This window comes from Mustelus asterias, chromosome 1, assembly GCF_964213995.1.
Source record: "Mustelus asterias chromosome 1, sMusAst1.hap1.1, whole genome shotgun sequence".
Classification (NCBI taxonomy): domain Eukaryota; kingdom Metazoa; phylum Chordata; class Chondrichthyes; order Carcharhiniformes; family Triakidae; genus Mustelus; species Mustelus asterias.
Window position 1 is genome coordinate 54,563,887 of NC_135801.1, and position 23,730 is coordinate 54,587,616.

Consider the following 23,730-nt stretch of genomic DNA (forward strand, 5'->3'; position numbering starts at 1 on the left):
AAATGGGCAAGGTATTAAATGAGTACTTTGCGTCAGTATTCACCAAAGAGAAGGACTTGGTGGATGATGAGTCTGGGAAAAGATGTGTAGATAGTTTGAGTCATGTTGAGATCAAAAAGGAGGAGGTATTGGGGTTTTTGAGAAACATTAAGGAAGACAAGTCCCCAGGGCCTGATGGGATATACCCCAGAATACTGAGAGAGGCCTGGGAGAGCACTGCAGTCACTGGCTGATAAGATTTTGTGGTGAGATCTCAAGACAATGGTTTTGGTCTCCCCAATACTTAGTTTAGAAGAAATTTCTGCTCATTCAATACTAGATAGCAGATAAAAAGCGTGACAAGTTAGAAGCAGTGGAGGGATTGAAAGAGGTGCAGAAGCTGAGAGTTATCAGCTTATTTGTATATTTATTCAATCTTTTTACTGATTCACTGACTGATATTTATCTTCTAAGACCCTTACATTATGTTGAACATTTTGAGATCTCTTTACTCTGTTTTTAAGGATTCTGGGTCGCACACTTTCAGCATTTTGCAATGGAGATGGATGTTACCAAATCTGCTGTGTCCCTGATCCAACCTATATGAGGTGGCACAGCCCAAGATTGGAAAGGTGAACTTCCCTGGCTCACGTTATTCTGATGCAGATTGATTGACTGGGTCAAGAACAGTTTAGGCTTTCAAAGCCAAGGAGATACCTGTGTTACATTTTTCCAGCTGGCAGATGGAAAATGACTATGTTTTCTTTGTGTTACAGTGCATCGATTATAATTCCATCATCACAGCCTGAAAGGGTTAATAGTCACACAAATTAAAAAATCACACAGACTGAAAAACAAAGGTTTTCTTACAAGGGCCTTCACAGACAGACACCAAGACCATTAGTCTGGCAAAGCACATAAATCAGACATCTGTATCTGGAAAATGGGAGTGGTCCACAGATACAGAAACGAGCTGTACTATGAAGTTTTCATGCTGATTGGATATTATAATGAAGCAAGCGTAAAGTGATTGTGATTGGTTCATGCTAATTACTTTTAACCGATTTTGAAAACTTTAATTGCCTTTGTGTTTTGGAATACGCCACTCTGGTTAGGTACAGGGATGTGAGCTGTCGCTTCCCAGCCTCCTTGCTATAGATTGTATTAAAACAGCTGTTTAAGAAAACACTGTTTCCTGTCTGGTTACTCAAAGAGTAAAGTTGTGATCAATTAAAAGGCTGACATCAAAGCCTGCAACACAGCCATTGACTCAATAACAATGAAAAAGACATTCAAAAGTGGAACTAGTAATTTAATCATCATATTTTTAATATCCTTTGCTGACACAAATGTAGATGCTTAAGTGCTTCCATGGAAATATAAATCAACTTATTTAGAACTATTTTATAATTCTGCATATGATTTGGATAAGTACAGTGTATGGATTACCAAAAGTGCTACATCAGGACTCCAACAGCATAATATACAGAACTTTATAGCAAAGCACAGAAAATTATTAGATAATTCTAAAAAGGTTGGAAAGGACCTAGGATTCCCAGGGCATGGTTCTGCCCTACTACTTATTTGTTTGGAAAGTTGTAAGAAAAGTAAGCTATATGCACCTTTTTGCCATTTTATCCAGTACTTAGTTCCCTATTGCTACTGCACAAAACAACAAAGATGGAACTTGAAAAAGCCTCTTAACAGTGCAGCAAAAGCAATATTGTTACAAAGCGAAAGTCACTAGTGACGGGCAAAGGGGAAAAAAATTAATTAACAGAAAATTAATTACAAAATAGAAGAAATATTTAATATAATTCAGCTAGTATATCTGTGGTTTATTTACAGCAAATGCTGTAAAATGGTTAAATTAGATATGATACTAAAAGGCACAGCTTTCCCTTTCTTAAATACACTGTAAACGTCAGATCTTTATGCATGCAGAAACATGTCACTTTACAAAAAAATTACCTTTAAAAAAGAGACTGTATTACAATTTTTCCTGCCAAAATATATTTCTTTCAAAAAATACTTTTCCCCGGCTTCCTTTTAACCTTTGAATATATCCCTTTTCATCTCATTGATACAGTTCTGTGTTATATCAGTCCCAAACCTTCATTAAGCGTTTCTTTAGTGTGTAGCGACGTACAGGACACCAAGCCTGCTAAAATAATTTTTAAAGCCAGCAAAACATAAGGAGGAAAATTTAAGGCAAAGTTCATCTTTAAAAAGATCACTTCTTGTGAAATAGAAGGGATTTGGTCATTCCTGCTGTGACCTCTGGCAACTGGTCATTGATGATTTCCACCAGCATATCTGGGAATTCAATTTTCAGAGCCTTAGATTCCACAAATGTGTAGAAACAGAACTGCAGAAGCCCACTGACCAGCTGGAAGGGAAAGATGTATGCGGTTAGAAACAGAAACATTTGCATCATGATTTTTTTAAATGAGCTGATATTTTAGGCTTTGTTAGTCGAGTCCAATCAAGGACAGCAGGTGCAGATATCACAGTTGAACATTCAACATCCATACATCATCGTGCTTAGTAACTGCTACATTTTTTCTTCTATGCGTGATGCATAGCTGGACAAGTGGTTTGCACTAATACAGATACTGAAACCAGTATTTGCAACCTCGGAACAGCAGCTCTGGTCAACAGTGCCACCACTTCAATGTTGGCCTGTTGTTGCTTTTTATATTTTCGTAGGATGGGACAGCACAAGGGACCATGTAGCTTCTGATGGCTCTTTGAAAGAGCTATTGAATCAGTCCCACTCCCCAGCCCAGAGAACAGCTGCTGATGAGATGTTGAATGGGTAAATTTGCTCCGAGGGGAAGCTCTGGGCAAATAACAGAGCTCAGCATCCTGGCAAATAAAGAAGTATAATTTTAAAATTATTACCACCCTTAAATAGCTGCAGCCTCAGTTACGCCAATAAGCCCCATGGAGTGACTACCATGTCATTTAGTAAGCTGATACCACAGTTACCATTGCTGTACATTGTTACTTATTTCCTTTTTTTACTCTGCCTCTATCAGTGGTTTCCATGTAATCTGCCATTTGAAATATTTTTCCTCTGCATCTGTGCAATTTACAGTGCAACTTCCTCATGTCAGGCTGGCTTGTCCATTTGTGGAGCGCACATATGTACCAATCACAATCTAAACGATGTATTATTTTTATAAAACAAATGTAAAACAGACTGGAAAACTACTAACTGCTAATCAAATTGTATTGAAAAGTCGAGATTCAGAAAGCAGCAGGATGAATGGACTGTCCAGGGGCAGGATGTAACAACACAGCTGGGCGGCACGGTAGCACAGTGGTTAGCACTGCTGCTTCACAGCTCCAGGGTCCCGGGTTCGATTCCCGGCTCGGGTCACTGTCTGTGTGGAGTTTGCACATTCTCCTCGTGTCTGCGTGGGTTTCCTCCGGGTGCTCCGGTTTCCTCCCACAGTCCAAAGATGTGCGGGTTAGGTTGATTGGCCAGGTTAAAAATTGCCCCTTAGAGTCCTGAGATGCGTAGGTTAGAGGGATTAGCGGGTAAATATGTGGGGGTAGGGCCTGGGTGGGATTGTGGTCGGTGCAGACTCGATGGGCCGAATGGCCTCCTTCTGCACTGTAGGGTTTCTATGATTTCTATGAAACGGCCACGCAGCCAACATAACTTGTCTGAAGAGGTCCTGGAATCCAATAAAAAAAGAAACTCCTTGTCTGGCAGGTTTTTTCATGGCTGTCCACATACGCTTCAGCATTTGATTGAGATGTCCTATGACAATTACACTCAATGTGCTGCTCTATGAAACTCAATGCCAGTACTATCCCTGATTTTTCATTCTGCCCCACCTCCTCCACCTCCTCTCCAACTATGTCATCAAGCACATTTCTACCCCTATTCACTTCTGTAGAAGGTTCATACAGATTCAAAACGTTCACTGTGTTTCTCTCTTCACAGATGCTACCAGACCCGCTGAGTTTATCCAGCATTTTCTGTTTTTAGCCCAGTAAAAGTTTATTTTGTAATTAGTAGTTTTCCAGTGTGCCAGTTGGGTTTATGCCTGTTGGCTGGGGATCTCCCAATCTACTGCCATACCTCACAGGGTGACCAAGGAGTCCGGGGTTTCCTGGGATTGTGCTGTAATCATGCATTTTGTCCTGGGTTATGATGGATTTTGTCCCAGAATGAATCTGCCTCTGCTGGTCCTTGTGGTTGCGCATGCATGGCCAACCTTCAATTTGTTCATGTGTCAACCAATCTTATTTGTTGCCAACTGCTTTTGCACTGTGTTGGCCTGGGAAGATTTGTACTCAGGGGTTGGGGGGGGGGGGGGGGGCGATGGGGGTGGTGTCCTGAGCACGTGTCTTAGAGTTGGGGAGGACATGTTAAACTGCTCTTTCAGGTTCAGCAACACACCCCTGTCCCCTCTCCAACCGATTACAGTACTGGCACCCCCTCCTCTGCTGCTTCCCCGGGGGTTCAGCTGAAATTACGGCAGTAGATTGAGAGATTCCTTGTGGAATTTGCTGCTGAATATACCCGATAAACTGTGATTTGTACATGGCATATTATAGGAATGGGCAGAAGCTCACCTGCAGGTGAGAAAGAGATTCCTGTGTACTGCGAGCTACACAAAAGCATAGGAAACAGCTGTTGAATATCAGTAAAGGAGCCATTTCCAGTATTACAGAGCACTGCATAAATCTGTCGATATTATTTTAAAAATATTACAGCCCTGAAATTGCTCTGGGTTCAGCGAGTGCCTTTGGCAAACGATTCATGGTTTTGGAGTAACCACAGAAAAACTCTTGAGGCACCTCTGCAGCTAATAAGACGATCAATTGACTAACAGCCAGGTCAGTGACATTTACTGAACCTTCTAATTCTCTTCCCTCACTTTCAAATTGCATCTGTAAGGCTGAAACCTGGAGAAAATGATGACAGCAAGACTTTCTGTCCACTTGCTTGGGAAGAGATCCTCTCTTTGTCCAGTAGGGAGCAGTGTGGTGACAATGTGCTGTCAGCAACTGATTCCAGCAGTAACATCACTTTTGATTTTATAGATTCAGTTTGAAGTAATCTTTAGCTAAGCTTAAATGTGGTTATTATTACAAAATGTATTTATTCACATTCTGTGTAGCAGAAGTATTATCTAATATTTTTAATTTAGGAAATGTTTAATTACAATTTTGAAAATGGGAGCATTTCTGTTCCTTTGCCAGAACTGTAGCTATTAGATCAGCCTATTTAAAGACTTGACAAGGGACTTGACAAGAGAATCAATAGCACTCCATATCCCACCATGTTTATATCTTGTATAATAAGCTATTTTCAGGTGTTAACTGATTTCATAGGAGAAAAAATTGCAACAAAAATCAAAAGCTATCACACATCATTGTCGACTTATAGTTCACAGAAGCTCACATGGCAGAGGCTGCTTGGTGTGACTGTTGGTGGGACTTTCTAATTATATCACACAACCAACTGACACAACTAATTTGTAACTATTTTTGAGTTGAAATCACATTGTGCAATATTAATATCCAAATAGATTTGATAAAATTGTAGTGGTTCCATATAAATAAACTTCTATAAATTTAAATGATAAAGGCTGCAAAGGTTGACTATGTAGCACTCATATATTTGGTGCTGCAGGTGCCATTTTGGGTCCAAAGCAGGATCTACATATTGCTGGTGCTGGTCACTCCAAACACTATTCTGGTAATGGTGTTAATGTGGTGGGTGTATTGAACGTTCGCAGATAGATGCAGAATAGGCAGATCAAGTATCATGAGAACATAAGAACTAGGAGCAGGAGTAGGCCATCTGGCCCCTTGAGCCTGCTCCGCCATTCAATAAGATCATGGCTGATCTTTTTGTGGACTCAGCGCCACTTACCCACCTGCTCACCATAATCCTTAATTCCTTTACTGTTCAAAAATTTATCTATCCTTGCCTTAAAAACATTCAATGAGGTAGCCTCAACTGCTTCACTGGGCAGGGAATTCCACAGATTCACAACCCTTTGTGTGAAGAAGTTCCTCCTCAACTCAGTCCTAAATCTGCTTCCCCTTATTTTGAGGCCATGCCCCCTAGTTCTAGTTTCACCTGCCAGTGGAAACAACTTCCCTGCTTCTATCTTATCTATTCCCTTCATAACCTTATATGTTTCTATAAGATCTCCCCTCATTCTTCTGAATTCCAATGAGTATAGCCCCAGTCTACTCAGTCTCTCCTCATAAGCCAACCCTCTCAATTCCAGAATCAACCTTGTGAATCTCCTCTACACCCCCTCCAGTGCCAGTATATCCTTTCTCAAGTAAGGAGACCAAAACTGTACACAGTATTCCAGGTGTGGTCTCACCAGCACCTTATACAGCTGCAACATAACCTCGCTGTTTTTAAATTCCATCCCTCCAGCAATGAAGGACAAAATTCCATTTGCCTTCTTAATTACCTGCTGCACCTGCAAACCAACTCTTTGTGATTCTTGCACAAGGACATCCAGGTCCCTCTGCACAGCAGCATGCTGCAATGTTTTACCATTTAAATAATAGTCAATTTTTCTGTTATTCCTACCAAAATGGATGACCTCACATTTGCCAACATTGTACTCCATCTGCCAGACATTTGCCCACTCACTTAGACTATCTATATCCCTTTGCAGACTTTCAGCATCCTCTGCACACTTTGCTCTGCCACTCATCTTAAGTGTCATCTATGAATTTTGACATACTACACTTGGTCTCCAATTCCAAATCATCTATGTAAATCGTAAACATTTGTGGTCCCAACACTGATCCCTGAGGCACACCATTAGTCACTGTTCGCCAACCAGAAAAACACCCATTTACTCTTTGGTTTGGTTAACCAATCCTCTATCCATGCTAATACATTACCCGTAACACTGTGCACCGTTATCTTATGTAGCAGTCTTTGATGCGGCACCCTGTCAAATTCCTTCTGGAAATCCAGATACACTACATCCACATGTTCCCCATTGTCCACTGCACATGTAATGTTCTCAAAGAATTTCACCAAATTAGTCAAACATGACCTGCCCTTCACAAACCCATGCTGCATCTTACCAGTGGGACAATTTATATCCAGATGTCTCGCTATTTCTTCCTTGATGATAGATTCAAGCATTTTCCCTACTACAGAAGTTAAGCTAACCAGCCTATAGTTACCTGCCTTTTGTCTACCTCCTTTTTTAAACAGTGGCGTCACATTTGCTGTTTTCCAATCTGCAGGAACCACCCCAGAGTCCAGCAAATTTTGGTAAATTACCAGTAGTGCATTTGCTATTTCTCCCGCCGTCTCTTTTAGTACCCTGGGATGCATTCCATCAGGACCAGGAGGTTTGTCTACCTTTAGCCCCATTAACTTGCCCAACACTACCTCTTTTGTGATGATGATAGTTTCTGGGTCCTCACCTACCATAGCCTTCCTGCCATCAATTTTTGGCATGTTATTTGTGTCTTCCACTGTGAAGACCGACACAAAATACCCGTTCAATGCCTCAGCCATTTTCTCATTTCCAGTTATTACATCCCCTTCTCATCCTCTAAAGGAACAATGTTTACTTTAGCCACTCTTTTTCGTTTTATATATTTGTAGAAACTTTTGCTGTCTGTTTTTATATTCTGAGCTAGTTTACTCTCATAATCCATCTTACTTTTCCTTATAGCTTTTTTTGTGGCCTTCTGTTGACCTTTAAAGATTTCCCAATCCTTTAGGTTCCCACTAATCTTTGCCACTTTGTATGCCTTTTCTTTCAATTTGATACCCTCCTTTATTTCCTTAGCTATCCATGGCTGATTATCTCTTTTTCTACAGTCCTTCCTTATCACTGGTATATAAGCTTGCTGAGCACTGTGAAAGATCGCTTTGAAAGTCCTCCACTGTTCCTCAATTGTCCCACCATAAAGTTTTTGCTCCTAGTCCACCTTAGCAAACGCCTCCCTCATCCCTTTGTAGTCTCCTTTGTTTAAGCACAAGACACTGGTATTGGATTTTACCTTCTCACGCTCCATCTGTATTTTAAATTCAACCATACTGTGATCGCTTCTTCCGAGAGGATCCCTAACTGCAAGATCATTAATTATTTCTGTCTCATTACACAGGACCAGTCAATCAGCCTCTAATACTGACCGTATCCAAGCTGTGCCATTTTCAACCTGAATGCTCCAAATAATGCCCTTTCTTCATTTCACCCTGTTAGACATTTCCTTCAAGAAAAAGGAATCCCTACTAATGAAATTTAAAGGGATCATCAGCTACTTTCAGGTTAGTTGCTGCTTGATTTCTACTGGATGTTTCTAAGTTAGTGCAAGTGTTGGGAGGTTTGTACTGATGTTTAAAGTTAATAAGGTCTACAGGGAATGGTGTGTCACATGCTGAAGACTTTGTTCTCAATTCAAGGATTCTGCTCATATCACTTGCTCCCTGAAGCGAGTACTGTGATTGCTAACTCCCTTGGTCTGTCGCAGGATAAGGGGACAGAAGAGGCAATACAGAGGCAATCAAGCTGAGGGAGGAGGGAAAGGACTTTCAAGGGAAGCTAAATTTACCTAGGCTCTCCAGGGTGAATTCTTCTACCTTAACCACAGAACAATGCGTGAAATGTCTCCATTTCACCAAGGAGGTGCTCCTTGAAATCTGCTACCTTTTGCATCCTAAATGGTAGCCTTAAAGCAGGATGAGGACAGCATTTTCAATGGCTCTGAAGATGACTGTGGTTATGAATTTTTATGTGTCTAACTCATTCCAGGCTGGAAGAAGTAATATTTGCAACATTTTCATCCACTGTTGTGCAATAGAGATCACTCAGTCTCTGTATTCCAAGACAGCTGAATATATTCCATTTTCTCTTGTTAGACAGAAGCAGGTGGAGTGAGCACATGACTTCGCTGGGACTTCCCTTTGGCACCCATACAAACTTGAACAAGCATATAACTAAAGTCATGTGGCCATATGAAACATGGTCAAATAAAACACTGTGGTATTGAAACAGTGTCTGGACTATGTTGGAGGAGCCCTGCAAGGTGGTAGCCATTCATCATCGTCTGCTACATCCTACACAACCTTTCCATCATGAGGGCACAGCCTTTTGGCAGCAGGTATATGGCGCGTAGGTGAGGAGGAGGAAGAAGAAATGGAGGAGGTGGAAGTGAGGAAGCAACCAACACATCCCTTTGTCAGCCATGCTGTCTGATTGTACTAGAGAACCCAAGCTCGATTCCCCACACCTTACCTTCCCTCTGTTATTGTCCATCACAGTATCGTCCTGGCCACAATTTCAAACTAATGTTACCAACCAAACCTCGAATATTCCAAACAAAAATCAACTCAATGCTCTTGTGAATTCCTTTAGTGCCTTAGCCTGTTTTAGTGCTCCTATGCAGTGGCTGCAACATGGCTGGTTGAGAGAAGAGTACAGGACACTCTGGCCCTAGAAGCCCTGACTTCAGACTGAACCAGCTCAGTTTGGGTAGCATCAGTCTAGGATGACTGCTGACAGGGAACAGTAAGGAAACATGTAGAGTGGCAATGATGAAGGACTAATGCTGTTACCCTTAGGAACGACAACAGATTCATGCTCCGCAGTGCCATAGCCAGTCCCTCAGGGTGACAGCTCAGCAATCTGAGTAAATCCGCAGGAGTACAGACTGCTGGATGCTCTGAGAGCTGGCAAGTGTCTTTGCACATTTACGTAGCAGTAAGTTCAGCCTACATGACTTCAGTCTGAGCTTTTACTGCAGCACTCAGACTGGCTCCTGCTTGTGCTGCAATGGAAGCTGAGTCATTGATCTTCAGACACTGCATCATGGTTGGGTTCACACAGGTTGTTATGGAGTTAGCCACTATTTTCACACTGTAAGGAATGGGCTCCAAGCTCTGCACAAAGTCTGGTGCCAAGTTGGTGCTGAACCCTATCCCCGAGCTGGCTAATGCACTAACCATAAAGTACTAATGCACAAGGCATAAAGGCTAGATAATTATAGTTAAATCTGTGCAAATGGTGATCCAACTTTCAAAGTTACGTCATGGGCAGGGGGGGGGACAATCGACCTGGGAAATTCCACTGGTTTAAAAGCCATTTAGGACTCTTGCGGGATTTTCCATCCCTGTCACCATTCCTGTCCTGAAATTAGGAGTGGAAAAATCCCCAGCCATGTTTCCAAATTGCTCCATGATGTATGTTTGTTTGCTTAACCTGAAGCTGTGAAAAGACACAAGGAAATGCCAATTATGTGCACATTGCTGGTGGCTGAAAGTTAGACTTCAAACTTGCTCACTTCTTTCAGCAGAAATCTCAGGACAAATACCAAAAATGCTGTGAAGCTTCAGAATCAATGATGCAACAAATTGCCACTGCCTTTCCTATTACCACAAAAACAGTGTTTGTCTTCTACCTCTTTCTGTGCAAGAGGCTGGTAGCCAGAATAGAGGATGTATTTTGTCAACTGTCAAGCACAAGGCCATGTGATCAGACAATCCATGGCATACAAGAAAGTCAAACATATACCAAGCTTTCATGTGCCAATGATCACCAATGTACCTTTTAGGAAAAAATTATCGATGTCAACTCTTGCATATAGCAGGATCAAGACCCCCAAAAGTCAATTGCTGCTTTATGATTTTCATCCATTATATTTTAACTAATTTTGACACTAATTGTGAGTAGGGATCCTTTCACTAATGATATTTTGTAAATGGACACTTGCTTATAATACTTGATAATTTGGCCACTGAGAGCAGTTTAAAACCAATTTCATTTGAGCAACTTGTGTCAGGGAGATGTAAGTTTAAATCTCAGTGAACATGTTCCTTATGTCAGTTTTACATTTGCTGAAAAAGCAAAATTTGGCCCAAGGGTCAGGAGTAGAATTTTGCCAAATCTGAGAGAAATGCAAAAGAAGAGGCACAAAATGCTATAGTAATCAGAACAGGAAAACTGAGATCATACAATCATGGAATAGTATTTTCTTAAACCTACCTCATGCATACAGTCAAGGACTTTGGTCAACTGATAAAACCGCTGCCAGTTTTGTCCAGAGTTATTTTCATTTCTTGCAATAACTCTCCTTAATTCCTTGATATAGTTTGCCCTCATTTCATCAAAGGAAGCTTGACTTTTCAGGCCATCTTTTGGAACTGTGTAATACAGAATAAAAAGCAGTTTCTGCCAATTAGGATTCAGACTTTTTTAAAACATTAAATCCACTGAAGTCGTAACAAGTCCCATTATACTGCTGCCTTTAAACTAACAAATTGACATACATTGAATTTTAATGCCTTGAGGTCTGCGTTGGAATAAATTCAAGTGTCATTGATCAGTGGGGATTTTTTCAGCATACGTTTATTTAGATGTATCTGTGTAACAGCCAAACATTAGACCGATCTTCTAAGAATTCCTAATACTTCCACAAACTTCCAAAGCAATTTTTCAAACTTGCCTCTATTTTAAAGGCTCTGAAAGTGCCAGCTCTGGGAGACTGTCCAGAATTTTGATTTATTATCTCATACAGTAAACATCATGGACATTTGTCAAGAGCCTTGCACTGGGAGAAATGCAGATACATGTTAATTCTAGAAAAGGTTGAAAACATTGTGAAGTAGAGGGACTAGGGATCCATCTATCCCATCCCCCATTTAGTGCGCCAAATGTGCTCCTGAAAAACAGCATGCTAAATGAAAACATTCTAAACAAAAATAATTTTCGCATAAGAAAACATGCAGTGAGGATGTGTTCATTCTCGACCTGTAATTTTTAGATTAAACTGTGAGCTGACTGATGTCAGCTACTCCCCCTGTTGGAGCTGGAAATCTTCTGTCTGTCCACACACTGGTGATGTGGATGGCCAGCAGGAATTGGCCAGCTGATGGCCAGCAGGAAATGCTGGAGAGGTTACTGGGGCTCAGCCTCAGCAAATGAAGGACCTTCTGGATCATGTGCCTCAGTACAAGGGTTTTTGCTCATTTTTGGTTGGCAGCCACAATCCAAACAGCGGCTTGCTGAAAGAGTGCTCTCGGAAGACGGTGTTATAAACAGGACTGGAATTGAATTGACTTATTATTGTCACATGTATTAGTATGCAGTGAAAAGTATTGTTTCTTACACGTTACACAGAAAAAGCATACTGTTCATAGAGAAGGAAAGGAGAGGGTGCAGAATGTAGTGTTACAGTCATAGCTAGGGGGCAGAGAAAGATCAACTTAATGTGAGGTAGGTCCATTCAAAAGTCTGATGGCAGCAGGGAAGAAGCTGTTCTTGAGTCGGTTGGTACGAATCCTCAGACTTTTGTCTCTTTTTCCCAACGGAAGAAGGTGGAAAAGAGTATGCCCGAGGTACGTGGGGTCTTTGACTATGCTGGTTGTTTTTCCGAGGCAGTGGGAAGTGTAGACAGAGTCATTGGGTGGGAGGCTGGTTTGAGTGATGGACTGGGCTTCGTTCACAACCCGTTGTAGTTTCTTGCAGTCTTGGACAGAGCAGGAGCCGTACTAAGCTATGATGCAACCAGAAAGAATGCTTTCTATGGTGCATCTATAAAAATTGGTGAGAGTCGTAGTGGACATGCCAAATTTCCTTAATCTTCTGAGAAAGTAGAGGCGTTGATGGGCTTTCTTAACTATAGCATTGGCATGGAGGGACTAGGACAGATTGTTGGTGATCTGGACACCTAAAACCTTGACGCTCTCGACCATTTCTACTTTGTCCCCATTGATGCAGACAGGGGCATGTCCTCCACTACGTTTCCTGAAGTCGATGACTAACTCCTTTGTTTGTTGACATTGAGGGAGAGATTATTGTCGTCGCAACAGTTGATCAATTTCTCTATCCCTTTCCTGTACTTCACCTCGTCATTGTTTAAGATTCGACCCACTACGTTGGTGTCATCAGCAAACTTGAAAATTGAGTTGGAGAGGCATTTGCCACACAATCATAGGTGTATAAGGAATATAGTAGGGGGCTGAGAACACAGCCTTGTGGGGCACCGGTGTTGAGGATGATCATGTAGGACGTGTTGTTGCCTATCCTTACTGATTGCGGTCTGTGGGTTAGGAAGTTCAGGATCCAGTCGCAGAGGGAGGTGCCGAGCCCAGACCATGGAGTTTGGAGATGAGTTTCGTAGGAATAATAGTGTTGAAGGCTGAGCTGTAATCGATAAATAGGAATCAAACTTAGGTGCCTTTGTTATCTAGGTGTTCCAGGGTTGAGTGCAGGGCCAGGAAGATGGCATCTGCTGTGGACCTGTTGCGGCGGTAGGTGAACTGTAGTGATGATAGGCGAACTGTAGTGGATGCAGGCAATCTGGGATGCTGGAATTTATTTGTGCCATAACCTTTTGAAATAATGCTGGAAATAAGACTGCAAATGCTAGAAGCCAAACAATGGCTTCCACTGACTATAACTCTATTAACTTTGTCCAGGAGTCCATGAGGATAATGCTATGCATTTCTTTGTGAATGTAATAAATTAAGCTTTTAAGGGAAAGGATAAATTAAACTCTCCAACATCTAGTAAATAAAATAAGTAAAAACTAGAATAGCCCAGATCTTCCCCTTGTTTTAAGTGCATCACCTAAGGAATAATCAGCAAATCAGGAAAGTCAATGCTGGATCACAAGACTCCTGACTAGAGAAAATGCTTATTTTTTTTCTTCTGAACCTGTGGTTGTCCAAGGTCTCTGATCTGTTATGAAGCAATATTTCATGTGTAACCTTTGTAATAACTCGTGTGATCAATGTGAGAACTGCCATGAACTTAAGAGTCATGGACTCATAGAGGTTTACAGCATGGAAACAGGCCCTCCAGCCCAACTTGTCCATGCCGCCCAGTTTTTAGCCATTAAGCTAGTCCCAGTTGCCTGCGTTTGACCCATGTACCTCTATATCAATCTTACCCATGTAATTGTCTAAATGCTTTTTGAAAGACAAAATTGTACCAGCCTCTACTACTGCCTCTGACAGCTCGTTCCAGACACTCACCACCCTCTGAGTGAAAAAATTGCCCCTCTGGACTCTTTTGTATCTCTCCCTCTCACCTTAAACCTATATCCTCTAGTTTTAAACTCTCGTACCTTTGGGAAAAGATGTTGACTATCGACCTTATCTCTGCCCCTCATTATTTTATAGACCACCTCTAGCCTCCTATGCTCCAGGAAAAAAAGTCCCAGTCTATCCAGCCTCTCCTTATAACTCAAACCATCAAGTCACGGTAGCATCCTGGTAAACCTTTTCTGCAATCTTTCCAGTTTAATAATATCCTTGCTGGATAGAATGGCCTGTTCTTGTGCTGTTAATGCTTTGTGCCATGAGGGAGAGTTCAGAAGAAATTCCCTCACTGTAAACAATGGCCGCGATTCTCCCAAATCAGCACTAAGTGCCCATGCCAGAGAGAAAACCAGTGTGTTTCCCTTTGGCAGTGCCTGTCAGGTGGGATTCACCCACCTGATAGATGCAAATTAATACATCTTGAGAAACACGCCAGCTAGTCCAGCTGTCCAGAGATCAGGGTCACAGCTGCAGGCAACTTCAAAGTAATTAAGTGCTTTTCATTTCCTTTTCTGTTTAGACATTGCGGTTAAATACAATGGGGGTTATGTGAGATGCATTCAAGCATGAAGGGAACATTCTGGCTGCATGTTGAGTAAAAACCATTAAGCTGTCAATCAACGGAGAATTACAAGAACTAGACTGAAATTGAATGGTAGTAACGGTTTTCAAAGTATTTGAAGGAATTTCAAAGGCTCTTAGCTTTCTATGAAGACTCAGAGACTTTAAACAGATGCTGTGTTATAACAATGGGGCTGAGTGAACAGCTTGGAACTAGGAAATCCCCCCTAGTGAAAGTGAGTTCTGTCAATCAGAGGACTTGAAAGAGATCTTCTCATACCTGCAGTATCCTAGACAGAGAAAGGGGAATCCCTTCTATTTAATGGAGTGCCGCGATGATTCCGAAGCCTTCCAGCTGTCCAGGGGACCAGGGAACTTCAAAGGTTTTAGAGGACAGAGACAATAATGAACATTTTACCCCAGGATGGTGTCTGAATTCACCATTCTGAAACTGAACACTGGGCTAGGCATGGCAGACCAGCCATGAGACCCCTTTTCTGGGACAGAGCGCCCCCAGCCCAAAAACACCCAATCCTCAGGACCCTTGGGAGACCCTTCCTCCCTCTGCAGCCTGGCCGTGGCAGAGGGTCCATGTGCACTAGATCTAAATCCTTGAGCCCCTTTGGAGGTCCAACACGCTAGATCTATGCTGATCATGATCAGCACCAAAGCCGACCTAGTGCAGTTCCTGCTGGGAGATAGGTGAATAGTGGGCGAGCCGCTGAATGAGATATCCAATCCACTAATGACATTTAAACAAGGGATTTCACACCATTATTGAGTTCCTGTTATAGGCCCAACACCCCATTCAGCGGGCAATCAGGATTCCCGCTAGTGGCGAAAAGGGTCAATGAATCCCCCCATTCTGTTGGATTTGAAGTGCTGCAATAATTAAAAGGTTATTGTTGAAATGACGATTTACTCCGGTACTTTTTGTATTTGTTATTAGACTATAGGCAGACATCAGAGGAGCAATTTTCCAGCCTCATTGCGCTGGCATAGATCATGTTGGGGCATGCGGGGTTGGAGAATCACAGGGGAGGGGCCTAGTACATTTAGCGTTGGCAAGATCCCCTTTTGGGATTCTCCCAGCCCTTACAACAGGACAAAATCTGGTGAGAGCAGGAACCAGATCAGCATATCTGTTTCAAGCCAGATTCTCCCTGCTCCCAGGATTTTCCACCCCCAGAGGTGCATTGGGATTCCAGCTCGAATCACTACTGGTCCCAACAAACTGAGACCAGATGTGACGGCCATGTCAGAGGGCTCGGAGGGCACTGAAGCCCCGGGTATTCGGGGACATGGTTGGGCAGCGTCAACCTGGCACTGGCCCCTGGCAACCTGGCAGTGTCCATCTGGCAGTGCCAACAGTAATAATATATATAAATATAAATGATCATTTTTCTTTAACTCTCCCTTGGTCTACTTTGTACTTGTGTCTATTCTGTGTCTTCTTTCTCTTGATTCTGCTGCTCCCTGCACAATCTCTTCACTATATTTTCTAGTTTCCAGTCCTGCCTCATCTTTTCTGTCTGGTTTTCAGTCATTTATATACTGCAGTTGTAATTCACAAAGCTTCAAATATACACGATTCAAGGTGTGTTCTCATGTTCATTGATTGCTTCCACACAAAAGAAGTACTGTTCAGTGTTATTCAATTTGAGTGATTTAGTTGTTGTGATCCTTTCCTTTTAAGGATCAGTCCTTGCCAAACTCCTAACCCATGTGCTTCTGTGTGGTTATTAATTCGTAAGTGAGGTGTGGTTGCAGTACTGTGCCTCTATTCATAATCTATTATTTTAGCATGAAAACATTTTTCATAGTTTATTCACACTTCACACCTGTTGTCTAGACCAGAAGAACTTTCTTGATTCATTTTGTGAGTTTCAGAAGCTGTTTGTGGCAAAAATGAACAGGTTTGCAGGTTTAGGTGTTTGGTTCATGTTGCTGCACCTCCTGCACCTTCTCAGTGCGAACATGAGTTTCACTTCGTTAACTTTGCAAACATTAATGCAAGTTTAATAATTACATTGTGGTCAATGACTTAATTTAAAAGGTAGCTAGGTGGATTGTTATGTATTCGACCATAAGGCAAAGGAGCTCCACATTAATGTAAGTATACTAATCTAGTATTGGCAGGATTGCAGGGTCTCTGTAAGGATTGCTGGTTATGACGCTGAAGACCCAGAAAACCCTTTCTATTTTACTATTTTGAGATGGCGTCTTAAAAGAGGCATTCGGCTCCAGACTAGTATATGCAAGGCATCCAACCAAACCCTAACTACTTTCAATCCAATTCTGAATTCTGTTTGGAGGTGACTAGCTCTCCCACTAAATGCCTGAAAAATTGATGCAACACACTTGAATCTCTCCCCCACTGAGAACAAACATGCTCGGGATGAGTGACCAGTTAAATTCATGAAGAGGTAAGTGTCAGTGTACAAAATAGAAGCGGAAGTATGGGATGAGCCACAACCAGAACTTCTTTTGCAGGCCATAATTTGATAATACAGTAGAAAATAATTAAGAAATCTACCAAGATTTTCATAAGGATGATGGAAAATAGATTAATAACCTGGAATGGATGATTCAGTAAAAAGTGAAAAAATATAAAGGCCAAAAGCACAACAGGGCAGTACCAAAGGCATCACAAAAAAACACTTGTTTAGCCTCAGTACATGATCAGAAACAACTCTGGTTGATTCACAAGGAAAAAAGTACACACCCAGAGTTTCAACAGTTTGCTAAATGCAAAATGCAGCTTCTTTCCAAAGATAATCTCTGCTTTCAGTGAAAGCTATGTCATTTTGAAAGCATTGTTCATAATGTTTAACTTAATCAGCTTGCTAGCAACTCATTCATTGATGTGAATGAAGTTTGCTTCCTTTTTCTTCAGTTATATTTGAAGTGCATTATCTAGTCAGTGCCTCTCTGATGTCTGCATAAATTCTTTACATTTCCAGAGCATGTGATGCACTCATTCCTGGGATCATAATCATCTCAGAAGAGCAGAGTGAAGAGGCACATGACAACGTTAAATTCTCAAGTGAGGGAATGCATGATCACCACTGAAAGTATGCCATGTAGGGAACAAGGTTCATATTATGCTCCTACATAATCTTATCTGGGTGCACATATATCTGCAGGAGCTGCAGTAGCAAAAAAAGTATGTGCTAGTCATGAGAAACAGATGTTCACTCTTTCAAAAGTTCACAACTATCCTGGAGCCTATTGGAAAATGGTAATCATTGAACCAGGCAATTATATCTGCTGGTGTGTAGTCTGCTCACTCCTATATACATACTGACATAATTAATTTGCTTAATATATAATTGGACTGAGCAGAGTTGACAGAGCAGAACACCTCTCCAGTCAATGCGTTTACTATGCTTGTGCAAAACCAGCAACCCTCATCCATTCAACTACAAAATATTGCCCTTCAGATCTTTTGTGATTTTCATAGATTCCGGAACTGGCATCCATTTCTGTTGCAGTGGAAATGATTTCTGATTCACAGCACCACCCTATCTAGTACCTGCTAGTGTCATCTGCTCCCAAATTTCAACAGTGAGTCTGTAGCCTGTAAATAGAATGTAATGTTGTAGCTAGTACACAGGAGATGCTATTATGATATATATGCATTGAATGAGAATTGTTTTTGTTTCTCTTTCAGTAGCTATGTCATTGTGTATGTGTGTGTGTGTTTGTGTGTGGTGTATTTGTGTTGTGTGTGTAAAATATGTGTGTTCTGCGTGGATGTGTAAAATATGTGTATGTAAAGTGTGTGTGTAAAATGTGTGTGCAAAATGTGTATGTGTGTGGTGTATGTATGTAAAATGTGTTTGTTGTGTGTGTGTGAAATGTGTGTTTATTGTGTGCGTGTAAAATATGTTTTGTGTATGTAAAATGCGTGTGTGTGTGAAATGTGTATGTTTATTGTGTGTGTGTAAACTGTGTGTGTGAAATGTGTATGTTTATTGTGTGTGTTTGTGTAAAATGTGTTTGCATTAAATGTGTGTGTTTGTTGTGTGTGTGTAAAATATGTGGGTGTAAAAAGTGTTTGTGTTTTCAAAATGCAAGTGGAAATTTAATTTACCTGTAATATTTCTCTACTTGTTGAAATGAGATGTTTATTTCTTCCTCCCCTCTGATTCCAGTGTTTTTTCCAGCTTCATGCTAATCTAGTTTCTCTGTAGTTGGGAAGCTTTCAACATGTTTCTTGGTTAACCAACTGTTGCTTGTTTATTCAAATGCAACTGTTTATGGAATGTTCAGTCATACATTACTTTATTGTCCTGTGGGTCCTGATGTCATTCATCTAGTCATGTAGGAGGGTGTTATGACTTATGTCAGTAGCAACAGAAAATTGTTATTCACATAAACGTTGTCAACTGCACACCTTCATAATATCCATTAATACACGATGGAAAAAAAATAAAGATAATACAGCGTACACTATTAGTAAATGATACCACCAAGTGCTTCAGAATGATATGTACACTCATTTTACCTGACACATTCAAAATCTACTTGATGAGGGAGGAGGGTGGTGATGATTGTACATTCTGTCTGGTCTCCTCACATCGAGAGTCAGGAACATGGGAACTCCCAAAATGAAGGAGTTTGGCTTTGGCAAAGGTCCTTGTGTGGGATTGTGGATTTTTAGCCTCACTGACTTCAATCATGGCTTTCAAAATGGAATTGGATAAGCACTTAAAGAAAAAAAATGAAGGACTATGGGGAAAAGATGGGCAAGTGGAACTATCTAAATTGCTCTTGTAGTGGGCCAGCACGGACACATTGAGCTGATGGTCTCCTCTGGGACTGTAGCATTCTATGGTTCTAAATCAGTTTGATAGCACACATTAAGGCCTGCTTCAGCATGAATTATAATTCCATCAGAGTAACTAACAGTGTGCTTGAAGTTGATTGGATCAGATATGTTCCACTTCTAAAAAAATAACTGGCTAAATTGATGTTTCAAGGCCCGTGGCAACATTATTTCATGACTTTGTTAAGGCTCAGTCAGAATTTTTAAACTAGGGTCAATTGTATCCTTATTCTAATTCTGCCATTTGACATGACATTTGCTGTAAAATCTCAGCAGCCACACTCTCATCTCCTTTGCCCTTGTCCCTGAAAAATCTTCACACTACCTCCAGTATAACCTAGATCTTTGATCTCACACATTCGAGGGATGTAGATTTACACATGTGTGACGCACAAGTGGCTCAGAAATCACAGAAACCCTACAGTGCAGAAAGAGGCCATTGGGCCCATCGAGTCTGCACCGACCACAATCCCACCCAGGCCCTACCCCCATATCCCCATACATTTACCCGCTAATCCCTCATCTCAGGACACTAAGGGGCAATTTTTAGCATGGCCAATCAACCTAACCCGCACATCTTTGGACTGTGGGAGGAAACCGGTGCACCCGGAGGAAACCCACGCAGACACGAGGAGAATGTGCAAACTCCACACAGACAGTGACCCAAGCCGGGAATCGAACCCAGGTCCCTGGAGCTGTGAAGCAGCAGTGCTAACCACTGTGCTACAATTGATGGCTCAGCCATCAATTGCCAGATTTGGCTGGGCCACATCAAATTCCTGCAGACCTCACTTTTGTCTATGAAAAGAGCCTCCAGAGTAATTCTGGAAAAATATCCCAGCTTCTTTTGACCACAACCAATAGTTTTCTTAAACCCCTGTCCACTGTCCTCCCTCCCTCACTTTAGCAATGTGAAAGAAGCTCTTGGACTCTATTATTAAAATACTATCCATTCAACTGCTTCTGATGTGTCAACCTTTGCCCACCAAATGAATTTTCACCTCTGCTGCTCTCTCCGAGCTTATCTTGTCCATGAGACCTTCCTCCTGTTCCCTAATTCCCTTCCAACTAAACTGCTCATCTACTTGATGAGCCCTCACAGTTACTCCAAACCCATCCTGTACAATTCCATCCAATAAACTATTAACAATGACATCAAATGGAATGGGTGACTCATACCTCTTTTAAAGCACTGAGATCTTGATTTCCTCATCTGCATGTATGAATCTTGATGCTGGATTAGACATTGTGTAAAATACACCATTCAGCCATTCATGTATCTTCAAAGCATCCAACTTTATCAACAGCCACATAAGATGTGAAGCTTTACAAAAAGTATTGAAAGTAATGCAGATAATTTCCTTTAGCCTACAGGACTCTGCAGCCTCAAATAAATCTCCAACTCGATTTGTGTATTCCACATGAAGATGAAATGTAGGCAGCGAAGGCTTCCAACATTTCTGATATATGTACTTCAGCAGCCTAAAGAACCATCTTTATAGATAACATTCCTTAATGATAATTTAGGTTCACTACGATGGAAATCACATTGCACATTATAACATATGGAGCTGAATTTTATGCTGGGAGCAGTGGTTCTGCCCTGTGACGTAAAAGGAGTGAGGTCGCCTCCACTTGGCCAGCTCACCCTGCAGCCTTTAAGTGGCCAACGGTCCTTTGATTAACATCAGATGGGCAGTCCACCACTCACAAAGAAATAGTCCTGGCTCAAAGAGCTGCTGGCTAATCCAGGGGCATGGTTAGAATGGGCTGGGGATGCAGGAATGCGGTTCAATAGGCACACACACCCCCTCCCCCTCCCCCCTTCAGCTCCTAGCCTGACACCAAGGTTCATCAAGTTTTACTTGGTGGCCTGATGACCAGACATTGGCCTCTCCTTTAAATGGCCATTAATTGGGACATGGTTGAATGATCCGTCCAACACCTCCCCTGTTGCTGGTAACATTGTGCAGGGGCGGATGTGTAGACACTGGGAACAGTGTTGCTGATATGGCCTTCCTATCTGGCACCCTGCAAAATTCTGGCTATTGGTACGAATGCCCCTAACAGCAATCACTTCTGTCAGCTAACCCACTAGGAACATAGTAGTAGGAAAAGGAGCAGGTGTAAGCTATTCGGCCCTTCAAACCTGCTCTGTCATTTGATAAGATCACAGCTGATCTGGTTGTGGTCAACTACACTTTCCTGTTTTCCCCCAGAACCCTTGACTCCCAAAATCTTGTGAGAGTTGGAAAACGAAATTCACAACGGCGAGATCTTATTTTCCGTTTTTCCCCACCCCTCACTGAGGACGTAATGAGGTTCCTGCTCAGGGAAAGCGGGAACTTCATTTAGAACATAAGAACATAAGAAATAGGAGCAGGAGTAGGCCATCTAGCCCCTCGAGCCTGCCCCGCCATTCAATAAGATCATGGCTGATCTGACGTGGATCAGTACCACTTACCCGCCTGATCCCCATAACCCTTAATTCCCTTACCGCTCAGGAATCCATCCATCCGCGCTTTAAACATATTCAGCGAGGTAGCCTCCACCACCTCAGTGGGCAGAGAATTCCAGAGATTCACCACCCTCTGGGAGAAGAAGTTCCTCCTCAACTCTGTCTTAAACCGACCCCCCTTTATTTTGAGGCTGTGTCCTCTAGTTTTAACTTCCTTACTAAGTGGAAAGAATCTCTCCGCCTCCACCCTATCCAGTCCCCGCATTATCTTATAAGTCTCCATAAGATCCCCCCTCATCCTTCTAAACTCCAACGAGTACAAACCCAATCTCCTCAGCCTCTCCTCATAATCCAAACCCCTCATCTCCGGTATCAACCTGGTGAACCTTCTCTGCACTCCCTCCAATGCCAATATATCCTTCCTCATATAAGGGGACCAATACTGCACACAGTATTCCAGCTGCGGCCTCACCAATGCCCTGTACAGGTGCATCAAGACATCCCTGCTTTTATATTCTATCCCCCTCGCAATATCGGCCAACATCCCATTTGCCTTCTTGATCACCTGTTGTACCTGCAGACTGGGCTTTTGCGTCTCATGCACAAGGACCCCCAGGTCCCTTTGCACGGTAGCATGTTTTAATTTGTTTCCATTGAGATAGTAATCCCATTTGTTATTATTTCCTCCAAAGTGTATAACCTCGCATTTATCAACGTTATACTCCATTTGCCATATCCTCGCCCACTCACTCAGCCTGTCCAAATCTCTCTGCAGATCTTCTCCGTCCTCCACACGATTCACTTTTCCACTTATCTTTGTGTCGTCTGCAAACTTCGTTACCCTACACTCCGTCCCCTCCTCCAGATCATCTATATAAATGGTAAACAGTTGCGGCCCGAGTACCGATCCCTGCGGCACGCCACTAGTTACCTTCCTCCAACCGGAAAAACACCCATTTATTCCGACTCTTTGCTTCCTGTCGGATAGCCAGTCCCCAATCCACTTTAACACACTACCCCCAACTCCGTGTGCCCTAATCTTCTTCAGCAGCCTTTTATGGGGCACCTTATCAAACGCCTTTTGGAAATCCAAAAACACCGCATCCACCGGTTCTCCTCCATCAACCGCCCTCGTCACATCTTCATAAAAATCCAACATGTTCGTCAAGCACGACTTTCCCCTCATGAATCCATGCTGCGTCTGATTGATCGAACCATTTCTATCCAGATGCCCTGCTATCTCCTCTTTAATAATGGATTCCAGCATTTTCCCTACTACAGACGTTAAGCTGACCGGCCTATAGTTACCCGCCTTTTGTCTCCTTCCTTTTTTAAACAGCGGCGTAACATTAGCCGTTTTCCAATCAACCGGCACTACCCCAGAATGCAACGAGTTTTGATAAATAATGACTAATGCATCCACTATTACCTCTGACATTTCTTTCAATACCCTGGGATGCATTCCATCCGGACCCGGGGACTTGTCCACCTTCAGTCCCATTAGTCTACCCAGCACTGCCTCTCTGGTAACATTAATCGTATTAAGTATTTCTCCTGCTGCCAACCCTCTATCGTTAATATTTGGCAAACTATTTGTGTCCTCCACCGTGAAGACCGACACAAAAAACTTATTTAAAGACTCAGCCATATCCTCATTTCCCACTATTAACTCCCCCCTCTCGTCCTCCAAGGTCCAACATTCACTCTAGCCACTCTATTCCTTTTTATATATTTATAAAAACTTTTACTATCATTTTTTATATTAATTGCTAGCCTAGCTTCATAGTCTATCCTTCCTTTCTTTATCGCTTTCTTAGTCTCTCTTTGTTGTTTCTTAAA

General features: G+C 42.1%; 1 protein-coding gene across 4 annotated transcripts in view; it reads right to left on the reverse strand.

The window, feature by feature from the left end:
* Window positions 1-1,273: 1,273 nt before the first annotated feature.
* Window positions 1,274-23,730, reverse strand: part of nr3c2 (nuclear receptor subfamily 3, group C, member 2) — a 348,506-nt gene continuing 326,049 nt past the window's right edge. For all 4 annotated transcript variants that reach the window (XM_078212425.1, XM_078212406.1, XM_078212434.1 and 1 more), the window contains 2 exons: window positions 10,983-11,140; window positions 1,274-2,368 (listed from right to left, as the gene is read on the reverse strand). In XM_078212425.1, coding sequence (XP_078068551.1) covers window positions 2,213-2,368; window positions 10,983-11,140 — 314 coding nt within the window. In that variant the 3' untranslated portion in view covers window positions 1,274-2,212. The remainder of the gene's footprint in view (window positions 2,369-10,982; window positions 11,141-23,730) is intronic.